The sequence below is a fragment of the Leptidea sinapis genome, chromosome 36 (assembly GCF_905404315.1).
Source record: "Leptidea sinapis chromosome 36, ilLepSina1.1, whole genome shotgun sequence".
Lineage (NCBI taxonomy): Eukaryota > Metazoa > Arthropoda > Insecta > Lepidoptera > Pieridae > Leptidea > Leptidea sinapis.
Window position 1 is genome coordinate 8,624,341 of NC_066300.1, and position 13,316 is coordinate 8,637,656.

General features: G+C 38.1%; 1 protein-coding gene across 2 annotated transcripts in view; it reads left to right on the forward strand.

Moving 5' to 3' along the window:
- The window catches only part of LOC126975465 (alpha-tocopherol transfer protein-like), a 35,099-nt gene that overhangs the window by 15,041 nt on the left and 6,742 nt on the right, over window positions 1-13,316 (forward strand). For both annotated transcript variants that reach the window (XM_050823383.1, XM_050823384.1), the window contains exons 2-5: window positions 2,590-2,679; window positions 8,870-9,029; window positions 9,927-10,176; window positions 12,988-13,098. In XM_050823383.1, coding sequence (XP_050679340.1) covers window positions 2,590-2,679; window positions 8,870-9,029; window positions 9,927-10,176; window positions 12,988-13,098 — 611 coding nt within the window. The remainder of the gene's footprint in view (window positions 1-2,589; window positions 2,680-8,869; window positions 9,030-9,926; window positions 10,177-12,987; window positions 13,099-13,316) is intronic.

The window sequence follows — 13,316 nt, forward strand, 5'->3', positions numbered from 1 at the left end:
CAGTGGACGTCTTTCGGCTGAAATGATAATGATTTTGAATTGCTTGATATTTAAAAAAGGAAAATTAAAAAGACATTTTTAAACAAATTACTGAAGTGAAGACTCGCACTGAGCTCTATTTTATGGGTATCGAATGATATTTTTTTTTATGGAAAAGGAGGATAAGCGAGTGTACGGGTCACCTGGTGTAAAGTTATCACCGCTACCCAGATTATCTTGCAACACTAGAGGAATCACAGGTGCGTTGCCGGCCTTTAAGGAAGGTGTACGCGCTTTTTTTTATGGTACCCATGTCGTGTCGTCCCGGAAACACCGCACAAGAAAGCTCATTCCACAGCTTTGTAGTACGTGGAAGAAAGCTCCTTGAAAACCGCACTGTAGAGGACACATCCAGATAGAAAGGATGATATCCTAACTTGTGGCGTGTCGTGCGGAGGTGGAATTCAGCGGCAGGAGCTGTCACGACTTCTTGGCCATCCTGTGGATTTTGTATAAGTAAATTAATTATACAGCATAGTTTTTTATTTGAAATTTGAAAAATTTATTCTTTTTCACATCACAAACAGAGACTTAATATATTTATGTATTGTATCGATGTAATAGAATACATAAGATAAATTACTTCAGCCAGGTTTCCTAACGCAATGAATAATATTTCGTTCAAAAAACTGATATCTTACATCACGTAATAGTGCGAAAAGTGATACTTTATCAGTTGATTCATAATAACCTGTGTAGATAGTATGTACTTAAACAACCATGGTTTATCTTTCGTAGGAAATGTGCGTGTACCGAATGCTCCAGTGAAAAATTCCACTAACTTAATCTTGCGAGAACGTCTTTAACAATTTGTTAGTTTGTTTTAGTTGTTAGTTTAAAAAAAATCAGAGCGGTTGACCTTCTCCCGTAGATATTTTTTTTGCATTTGATGACCTCATATAACGTCCCATTGAGTTTGATCCACTACTTATTGGCCAGCCTGTATATTAATATTTACATACATTTTATGTACCTACATAAAAAATGAACGTTTTTGTTTCAAGGATTTTTATTTTCTCACATCGGTTGTAGTAAAATTACACGTGTGTAAGTTGCAACAACGTTTTGTAATTAAAAGAGTGGGTGAACCGCATTTCGGAAGTCCTCAATTCCATCGTTAAGTTTATTAATTGACACAAACACGAAAAAGTGTTTCATGATATTATTAGATATAATAATAAATAAATAATTTATCGAAGATTACTACAGGGAAGGAAACACAATTGATAATTGCTACAACGATTAAAATTATTCATTAGTAGAAAAAAATTGAGCCGCGAGGTCACGGGGCAGCCTCTGGCGGATGTCAAAAAACAATGATTCAATGTTTTTTTTGCATATCATTGTGATTTTATGTTGGGTGCCTACAATTGCATAAATGCATTAGGCACATGGCAGTACTAAAGATAAACCAGCCATGCTGGTCCCCTTTTTTTATGGAAGATGAGGACAAGCGAGGGTACGGGTCACCTGGTGTTAAGTGATAACCGCTGCCTACATTCTCTTGCAACACCTGTGGAAGTACAGGAACGTTGCCGGCCTTAAGGGAGGTTTGAAGCGCTTTTTTTGAAGGTCCCCATGTCGTATCGTCCCGGAAACACCGCCCAAGGAAGCTTATTCCATAGCTTTATTGTACGAAGAAAGTTCCCAGATAGACAGTCATGCTGTCGTCTTACGACGTCAGCACGAACGGGCCAGACTCGCCCGGATGTAGTACCACCCTCGCACAGAATATCGGCGTGAAGTAGCGGCCTAGTGCCGGTATGTTTCGCTTAATAGGTTAAGGACTCCGGTTCGGCTCCGCGTCATCTGTGCTGTGCATGCTGTGGAGAATGTGGAGTTTTGCAATATCATTGGAATCCATTCCAATTTATACGCCGTCCACCACCACATTAAGATGGCTTAGCGGGTCTTGTTTTTACTTACGGAGACGAAGACATATACTTTTAATAACACCTAATTATATATTTTACTGTGTTTGTACTATGGATCAAGGTTCTGAAATAAAGTATTATTATTATTATAGGTACCTACTTTATAAAATGTTGAATTATCACTTGAAATTGTATTTTAATAAAATATTATATTTAAATATACAAATATTAAATTTCGTGAACATTACATTTATGGCCAGGTACTTTATCTACCTAAGTAGTTGCATTTTATGATTTATCATTTCATTTAATCTGCGGAAATAAGGTACGCAGTAACCTTCATGGAGACGGTCTTGAATCTTTATTTAATAAGACTCCTGTTTTTTAATGGAAGACGAGCAAAAACGATACTACGTAAAAGTTATCTGGTGGTATATGACGAGACCCACGCTCACACCAGAATCACAAAGCTTTGCTTACACTTAACATATGAATCACGAAACCCGAAATCAAATTGGTACGTGGTGGGCGAGGATCGAACAGAGGGTCCGTAGTGAGAATCAGCCGTTCCACCTATTGCGTCGATTAAGGAATGCAAAGGCATTAATCTATGCATTGTAAATCCAAATGGCACCTGTTATAACATAACATTCAATCATATATTTTTTTCTTTCAGCGATGACAGAGAAGGAAATTGAAGATAAGAAGTTGTACGTGGAGGAGTTGAAGCACTGGATAGAAGGACAACCCCATTTGCCGAATATAGGTGATCTTTTTTATTTGTTTTTTACAAGTCGTACGTATACAGAGGCAGCAGTAGTATCGGCAACATTCGAATATATTATCCGCAGTATAAATATCTTTTATCCTATTCGGCCTCATTTTGAATATTGCTGATTTTTTTATGATTACGGTTAATTAGTTCAACTCGTGTGTTTATTTAATGTCCCCATTAGAACCTCTGGTGTTGCAAGAGAATGTGGGCGGCGGTGATCACTTAACCCGTCCCGTACAAAAATATGAAGATGTCGTTTCATTTCTGATGGGCCACTTGCTGGTTCCGTTTGTTAATGTTCAAAACTTTTAGTTGTGTTGCTTTTTTTGATGATCGTATTAAACACACTATATAAGGCGTTACTTATCTTATTCTACTGTTTTTATCTCATAACTAATATCTATATAAAAACAGCTAACGACAGATAATTTTATATACATTTTGTTGTTAAACCATAACATTACTTACATTATTATAATATCTTATCTTTTTTGCATTGCATTTGTAAATTTCAAGTGTGTTATCATTAGGTATATGACGTTTGACAAATCCAGAGTTGCTTGCGGTTTGAATATCTTTTTCGATACCTTAAAAACTTTTTTTAACCCATTTTTATCGCAGTAAACCTGAATATGAATAGTGTTTGACTTGATAAGATAAATTTATAGTCTAACATTTTATCAAAAATCTTATTTATTCAATCTTATAAGCAACTAGTTAAACCCGGCCACGCTTCATGGTATCTCTCTTATTCTATCATAAAAGCGACGTTGTGAAAAGCCCTGTCTTGCTTCACTGTGGCACCTTATTCTAGCATACGTCACTTACGTTGCCAAGACCCGGTCATTCTACTACTGTTTCATATTCAAATGGTACCTATAATAAAAAAGGGAACAATGTTGTGCCGCTCAGGATTCTTGAAAATCCAATATTCTGAGCGGAACTACAACTGCACTCGTCACCTTGAGACATAAGATGTTAAGTCATTATATATATACTTTGTATCATTATGATCATTATATATATATATGATATAAAATGATCATAGTGATACAAAGTTTTATAATTATTTTACATTTTATTCGTATATATTTCTTATGAAATAATGAGTCAATTACCTACTGCTTTTGATCTTGTTGATGATACAGTGCGACTCCTGCACATTTTCAAAAACTCAATCAACGGAATCGCTGTATCCAATGCAAAATTTACATTATACCTCTAAAATGCATATTATGAAGTCCTTGTACATGTTGCTAGGATAACACAAGATTTCACCCGCTATTAATGACGTTACTATCACCGCTACCATAATATTTAGGTTCTCCTGTTGTCTATGTAATAATACGTCGAGCGCATAACGTCAGAAAATATTAAGGTATACTCGCATCACACATAAAACAATCTCTTCTTTAACTATGATCGCCTGGTATCAAAACATTGTATATCGCCGGCTGAATCCTATACATTTACCTGTTTGTATCTCCATCGTCTTGATTTTTCGTTTCATCGAGTTTCAAATCACATCGATTCTAAAGAAGTTTCACTTCAAAAAGTTTCTACTGAATTAAAACAAAATTCAACCAAGGGTAATAAGAGCTTTGATAGTTTAAACAAACATTATATCCGAACATTATAACGATTCCAATCCATTTTTTGCAAAAGATTTTGCTTTGTGCCTTTCTTAATTTGAATGCGTTAACAAACTTCTACAAAAAAACTGCACAAGTCAAGGCCAGGACCGGTTTTGACTTCACATAAAATATTCGTTGTTAAAAATTAAAATCTATAAATAACTCTTTATCCGTTAATAATTATAGGCAAGAAGCAAGTGCACATAATACCAGGTAAATGGATAATTCACAGTTGTCAACATTAAAAATCGTCATTCAGGTTGACAAACTTGTTATACTTGCTATAATTATTGTCCATTAGAACTAGAATCTATATATTTCATTTGTCTTATTTTTAATCGTAGTCTTTGAAGAGGCCACCAAAACACTTGTTTCGCAGAAACGTTATGCCATAAGCAACTTACAACAACAAAGACATGACATGTAATAATCTTAAGAATAGATTCATTCATCATTTCGGGCTGCCCCTCGTATTCTGGGGAGGGCACAGTACCGCGCATTTCACAGGACAAACAGGGCAGCAACACCACGGCACCCCGCTCCACGCTTAATGTAACATCAGGGGAATTCACTCCAATTTAAACGCCGTCCACCACCACACCTTGAGACGGCGCAGCCGGCCTTGTGTTTCCTTACGGAGACGCAGATATGTCGACCTAGCGATACGTCATATTTAACGTGCATTGCATTGGCGTATGGTCTGTCCGAATTGGTTGAGTCGCCAACGCGGCTCCCGGATGTGGATAGCCAAATGCCGTCCTTATTAGATCTTCTGCTGACTACACATCCCGATAGTTACTAGGTCACCATCGACGCCCCTCTCGGAACGTCCGACTATTGCCTAGTCAGGAGTGTAGTGCCTATCCGACGCCAACGCCGCAGACCACCAGCGACCCGCCGCGTTTGGCACTACAAGTCAGCAGATTGGGATAGGATGCGTTCCTTTTTTGCATCCTACCCTTGGGGCAAGGTTTGTTTCCCTTCGGATGATCCTAGTGCCTGCGCCGTTGCAGTAGCCGATGTGATACTGCAGGGCATGGATATTTTTATACCAAGCTCTGTAGCACCGATCAGTGGCAGATCATAGCCCTGGTTTGATGCGTCAGTTAAAGCAGCATCTGACTGCAAAAAACAGGCGTATCGAACTTGGATTGCGGCGCTGGGCTCAAAGGATCCGAACTGCAAAGTTCTGAAGAGGAAATATAACCGTGCCTCCAGATTTTTTAAGCGGCAAATCGCCCGTGTGAAATCGAAGCATGTCGCAAAATTGGCGAGCAGCTTTCCAGTTACCCGACCGGAACACGCAAGTTCTGGTCGTTGTCGAAAGCTGCTCTTGGTAACTTCAACCAGCCGTCCATGCCGCCGTTGCACATGAGAAATGACATCCTGCCGATCTCCTGTGCCCTCTTTTTGCCTCCAACTCGACTCTTGACGACAACGGAAAAACACCGCCGACCATCCCGCGGTGTCAGAGCTCCATGCCTGAAGTACAGTTCAAACAAAAAACTGTTCGGCGAGCTCTGTTTTCGTTGGACGTCAGGAAGTCAAGCGGGCGGGATGGCATTTCTCCAATCGTGCTTAGAACGTGTGCCCCTGAGTTGACGCGGGTGCTAACGCGTTTATTCCGGCACTCTTATTCAAAAGGCGTAGTCCCTGACTCATGGAAGTCAGCCCTTGTCCATCCGATCCAAAAAAAAGGAGACAGTTCGGATCCGGCAAACTACAGGCCTATAGCGATTACCTCCTTGCTTTCCAAAATCATGGAGAGCATAATTAACCGCCAGCTCTCGGTATACCTTGTGGGTCACCAGTTGATCAACGACCGGCAGTACGGCTTTCGCCATGGTCGGTCGATTGGCGATCTTCTGGTATACCTAACACATAGATGGGCGGCGGCTATTGAAAGCAAGGGGGAAGGCCTGGCCTGAATATAGCGAAGGCCTTTGATCGTGTATGGCACGAGGCGCTCCTCTCAAAACTTCCATCGTTTGGGCTTCCCGAGAGCTTATGCAAGTGGACCTCCAGCTTCCTCACTGGGCGCAGCATACAGGTCGTTGTCGACGGTTATTACTCGATTCCAAAGCCCGTGAACGCTGGAGTGCCCCAAGGCTGTGTGCTATCTCCCACGCTGTTTCTTCTGCATATCAATGATATGTTGGACACCTCCAACATACATTGCTATGCAGACGACAGCACTGGTGATGCCGTATACACGGGCCATGCAGGTCTCTCTCGGGAAATCGTCGACCAGTGCCGGGAGAAACTTGTGTCTTCTATCGAGTCCTCTCTCGAGAAGGTCGTGGAATGGGGTAAGTTGAACCTTGTCCAATTTAACCCCCAGAAGACTCAAGTTTGCGCGTTTACCACTAAAAATCACCGCTCTTCGACAACACTTCCCTTAAAGCCTCGTCTAGTATCGGAATACTGGGTCTCGAAATCTCGAGCGATTGCCAATTCCGTGGCCATCTAGAGGGCAAAGCCAAATTGGCTTCGAAGAAGCTGGGGGTTATTAATAGAGCACGGCAATACTTCAAGCCGGCCCACATTCTAGCACTCTACAAAGCGCAGGTCCGGCCACACATGGAGTATTGCTGTCATCTCTGGTCTGGCGCACCCCAGTATCTGCTCGATCCATTTGACAGCGTGCAACGCAGAGCAGCTCGAATTGTCGGGGACCCAATGCTCTGTGAACGGCTGGATCACTTGGCGTTGCGTAGAGACGTCGCTTCATTGTGTGTCTTCTACCGCATTTATCACGGGGAGTGTTCCGAAGAGCTGTTTAACCTTATTCCTGCCGCTGAATTCCACCTTCGCACGACACGCCACAAGTTAGGATATCATCCCCACCATCTGGATGTGTGGCGGTCCTCCACAGTGCGGTCTTCAAGGAGCTTTCTTCCTCGTATTACTAAGCTGTGGAATGAGCTTCCTTGTGCGGTGTTTCCAGGACGATACGACATGGGTACCTTCAAAAAAAGCGCGTACACCTTCCTTAAAGGCCTGCAACGCTCTTGTGATTCCTCTAGTGTTGCAAGATAATGTGGGCGGCGGTGATCACTTAACACCAGGTGACCCATACGCTCGTTTGTCCTCCTATTCCATAAAAAAAAACAACATGGCTAACAAAAAATTGATTTTATTCAATAAATTACTATTTAAATTTAAGGAAAATTTACATATAAAATTTGACATGAATATTGCTGTTTTATTACAGTTATAATTGTATTGCTTAGTTTATAATACTTAATGGTTAGGTTCAATTTTGTATAAAATAAGAGTTTATACTGCATATATTTGCATGCCTTGCAGGTAGAATAAGAGAAATATAATCTAAATAAAATAAGATCGATTGTAAAACTGACCTTATTCAAATGCAAATAAAGATTATTATTATTATTAACTTTGTGAAATCAAATACCAGATGCAGTATCTAAAAGCGATACCACTTTCTTTTCAAGCTGGCGCATATCCCACATCAGAGACACGAAACTTATCATTGACGAACGGTATTGCAGTTGACAATAACCCTTTTCCTCACTCGAAAATAAAATAAAATAAAACACATGTTCAAAATGAAGTTCAGAGTCAGTAGTAGCCATATTTTAAGCGATATCTGTAGCAAACATTCAGCTTTAGTTGCACGAGTCAAGGTAACTTTACTCGTTATGTCAGCAAAAAACGTTTCAAAAACACGAGCTACCTCATTTTTATCATTAATTTCTGTACTCTTTACATTTTTAAGGTCATATCTTTATTGTTATTTGTGTTAACTCTACCACTTCAGTATTAATAATGTTTCATACTGTCTTAATAATTGTCCGAATTTTTTAAATCTTGTAATCTTTATCTTGTATCCGTCTTTGTTGACTTGTTTCTCTCTACTACGTAATTAATTATAATAATTGTTTTTTTTTCATAAACATACCCCCTTATTCATAATGGTCCGCTAACTTTAAACAGCCGCTTAGGAGTGCTTTTTAGGAGTCAATAGAAGAAGACAGAGTGAGAATTAGCAATGCTTTAAGTTAGCAGATTATTATGAATAAGAGCATAGTGTTAACACAGTCTTTCAAAGTTTATAAAATGAGAAATGCTAATTACGCTTTAGGTGTCTATATGTGTATGCTAGTGGGAGGCTCCTTTGCACAGGATGCCAGCTAGATTATGGGTACCACACCGCTGCCTATTTCTGCCTTGAAGGAGTAATATGTAAGTACTGTGTTTCGGTCTGAAGGATGCCGCAGCTAGTGAAATTACTGGGCAAACATCTTATGTCTCAAGGTGACAAGCGCAGTTGTAGTGCCGCCCTGTATTTTTGGGTCTTAATATCCGAATCGGTACTGTATTGTTATGGGTAGGGCGTATCTATGATCATCAGCTCAACGTCCTGCTCGTCTAGCCCCCTTATTTTCACAAATAAAATACGTATTAGGATTCAATGGCCGTACCTATAGTTCGGCTGGTTTGATTTAGAAGATTGATGTTTTACAGCTTCTTCGCAGCCTTGTATTTGATCTAATAATCGGAATATATTTTAAATGTTACAGAAGACAAGATGCTCTTGCGATTCGTGCACAGTTGCTACTACGACATTGAAAGAGCGAAGGGTGCCCTAGAACTGTTCTGCAATTTAAGGACATTAGCACCAGAGCTGCTCACTAATAGAGACCCTTTATCACAACAAATGCAAAGTGTTTTGAGTTGGATGTAAGTATTGTGGGAATTATTGCAAAATATTATGTTTTACTTCGAGGCTGGTTATGTCGGGTCCACATATACCGAACGACGGCGAAAGAAAGCTGTGAAAGGAACGAGGAAGAGTAGAAGAGAGTGAAAGAGATGGGAGACTTCGTAGTCTTTCATTCGCCGGTGTTCTTTGTAAGTGGACAAGGTCTTTCGAAGAGTGCTCATCTCTGTAAGCCTACATAATAAGCGCTGTGTTACACGTCGCGGGTACACTGCTGTGACCTTAACTCTAATAAGTAGGTTCTCGCTTAATTTATAAGAAGATACCTAAACAACTCTCTTCTGGTATTGCAATAGCCAATAGTGGCGATGGTCACTCACTTTTGTGGACTGCCAAGATTTTCGTCCTGCACTATGAGTCTTAAAATATACGATTCAAAATATTTTAACTTTTTAATCAGTTGCTCGGTTTCTATCATTTTAATTACATAATTGTCTTTATAAAGAAAAGTTTGTTTACATGGACTTCAAGTTTGTATACAAGTAATTGGTAGCTTTTAAATTTGGTAACAGAGAGAACTGGTATATAAAATAATTAATAGTTATATTTTTGAATTCGTGAGCAGTAAAGCTGCTGATAGTACAGTAAATAAGTGACACATTTATATTTTTTCCAAGTAATAGATTCCTAACACAATTTTTGTCCTAAGTAACTGTAGTTACCTACATTTACCCAGAAAACGGTTTTTTTTCACAAGAATGTCGATTCTAGTCAATAAAAGAAATGTGTTAGAAAAAATAAAATATTATAAATATAGTACCTACAGGTATATATACTGTACTAAAATTGCTTGTTCAATAGTTGCCAAATATAGAATACTATTTTCAAATGTAAATATTATTTTCATCTATTTTCAGTAACGTGGCTCAAATTAACATATCAAAAAACAGATGCCTTTGGCTTTGGCAGTTGGATGATCCAGGACTAGTAAAGTACGATTATCTTTTAGATGCGAAGTTCTTCTTTCTCTCTACCGATGCCTACTTTCTGGATTCATGCCATCTTCCTGATGCTGACGTGGTCGTACTAGATGCACACGATATAAGCTTAAAGTTCATCACAAAGTTCAACTTGTCTCACGCAAGAAAACTGTCAAAATATCAAGAGGTAACATTTAAAATTGATACAAATTTCTAGTCAAAAGGAGACCATTCATATTTTGTACTAACTTGGGCCCAAAATCAATAAAGTATAAAAAAAATATATCAAATTTCTATATATAATCTTCATTAATATGATTATTTCATAGTAAGTTACCAATATCAATTAGTCAATATTATGTACTAGCTGACCCGACAGACGTTGTTCTGTTCATTATAAAAAAAAAACCTCGTGGGGGTGGATTTTCGTATCGTATGGTGGATTTCGGATGATCGTAAAATCCGTTCTTAGCTGACCTCTACTCGGTGAAAAGAATATTCCTACCAATTTCCAAGTCTTTAGCTCTAATAGTTCCAGAGATATCGTGATGAGTGACTATATACGTGGAAATCTCTTATATAAATATAGATAATAATAGAAAATGAGGGTAGGTATGATATTCTCATACATTTTTCAAAGAAAAAGAAATATTCCGATTTGAAAAACTGTTTTTGTAATCACATTCACAAATCATCCGTAATATAATTTTCAATATTGCACATAGATGTGTAACATATAACATAGACCAATACATTTTTAATAAGGTTTTTATTGATATTACCAGTTTCAAAGTCAAAGTCAAATAAAGCTTATTCAATTAGGCTTAAACTAAGCGCTTTTCAATCGTCACTATATTCCTTTTAAATTACCGAATTAACCATATGTAAGTAAAAAGTTGAGCTCGAAGAACATACAAGAAACACAACAGCCACTCTTTTCAATCAAATAGACTATTTTACAATGGTTGTAATATACATAACAAATTAGTTTGAATAGTGTTTAAATAATATAAATTATACCATAAAAAGTAATAAAGAATTAACTGTTTAAATATAAATTATCGTATATTGAATTATGGATTTCCGCAAAGTAACGCCTTATTCAATAAAAATTTTATATTGAATGCATCGACCTTTACGGCTTGAATTCATTGTTTGTTTAAGGATGCTTCGCCTCTATTTATTTATGGTATGTGTGGATTGATGCATCTACTATACTCAATAACTCTTGTGTTTATAAGTATTAATTTACTTTTTTTGACTTACTCGTGTAAGCCTTTCAGTTTTTGACATTTGAATATTTTTGGTGCGTCACTTTGCATATATTGTAATTGAAATGATTTGTAAGATTGTAAGAGTGGCAAAGAGTTTCTTGCTACTTCTTCACATCAGCTCAACCCTTTATGAAGTAGCGGTAAATTCAATAAGAAGCATTTTTTTTAGACATTCATAAGTGTCATTTCCGTGACCTACATGAATAAAGTGTTTTTGAATTTGAATTTGAACATGATGATCGTGATTACTGACACAATTAGTAATTGCATTCAACAAATAGAAGTTTACCCACTAATATGTTATGTAATCCGGATCCTCCTAGCTGGATGATGTCGAGCATTAGGTTCCACTTAACACTTAATTCTTTGTCTAAACAGATAACAAACAGGACCACAACTCTACCACTGATATACATACTATTAATTGTATAATATACTAGCGGACCCAGCAAACGTTGTATTGCCGATATTAAAATTGCGATACAAAAGTAACTGTTGATCGTAGATGGGTGAAAATTTGAGAGTTGTATGTATTTTATAATGCTGACTCATAATCAAACAAATTTAAAAAAAATGTCTAAAAAATTAAAATAATATATTACGTGTGTAAAAAAAATTTTTTATTAAAGTATCTGAAAATAGTATACAAATGATAAGGACAATAACCTTAATAGTTTGAAAACGTTTATTTTCGTTGGCTGGTACTTTAGATTTTGAGCCCAAATTGAATGGTTTCATTTAACAACTAAGAACTTAATCTACCAATGTCGTCTTGGCCAGTGTCGTAGCGTGCCTTGGTGGGGCCCCGTATAAAAAATTGCTTGGGGAGAAATCTTTGGCCTTATGAAGGGTTAACATTTCTCACAAAGAAAAATCATATTCTGTCACTTTTTCCAAACAAAACAAATTTAATAAACACTCTCCCTGCCTTTTTTTTCGGCAAGCACCAAAATTTTTAAATTTTTGCTTACGCACGTCGGGGGCCCCCGTGACCCGGGGGTATGTGTATAGGAATGGGAGTATGTGCGTAAGTGCGTATATAATGGATACGACAGATACGGCGATAGGTGCGTCCCTGGTCTTTGCACACAACAATACTGTAGCAAGGTGTGTGAATTCAGCCCTGTTTTTTATGTGAAAGAGCACGAGCGAGCGTACGGCCCTGTGGCATGTAATCTCTGCCGCCTACACTCTTTTCCAGCCCTAGAGGAAGCATAGTTGTACGCGCTTTTTTGAAGGTTTCATGTCTTTCTTGAAACACCGCACCAGAATTTTTTCTACTAACGTTTTTTTTAAGGAAAAGGAGGGCGAAAGAGCGTAAGGGTCACCTGGTATTAAGTGATCGTGGCCGCCCACATTATCTTGTAACACAAGAGGAATCACAGGAGCGTTGCCGGCCTTAAAGGAATACGCGTTTTTTTTTGGATGTACCCATGTCCTATCAACAGCTTCAGCAGAAACTCATTCCACAGCTTTGTAGTTATTGGAAGAAAGCTCGTAGAAAATTCCTTGAAAAACGCACTACGGTTCGGATTCGGATGTTGACAATGACATCCAAGTTTGTGGCGCATCATGCGAAGGTAGAGTAAGGTGACAGGCAACGAAATGCCAATCAGCTCTTCGGAACACTCCTCGAAATAAAGTTAATGCAAACCCGACAAGTTTGTAGGACATCAAGAGTATATCTCAGTTGATTTCTCTATTAAATAGAAAACTATTTCCAGGAAGCGATACCCGTAAGACTGACACAGATTCACGTAATCAACGCTCCGACCGTCATTGATAAAATATTTGGACTGATGAAGCCATTGCTCAAGAAGGAGTTGACTGACTTGGTGAGTTGCTTAGTTTTGTTTTCGGATAATTAGTCAATCTTCTGACGCTGAACTAGTCTCAAACTAATATGTTATAACGAATTAATAAATTCTTCTCGGAGAGTGCGTTCGAATGGATGAAACGGCTGAGCTGAAACCGTTAAATTATTTTTTGCATATATGCGAGAACACAAGTTGTATAAAATTCTATTTCTCATGTGATTTAAAAGGTAGAACAT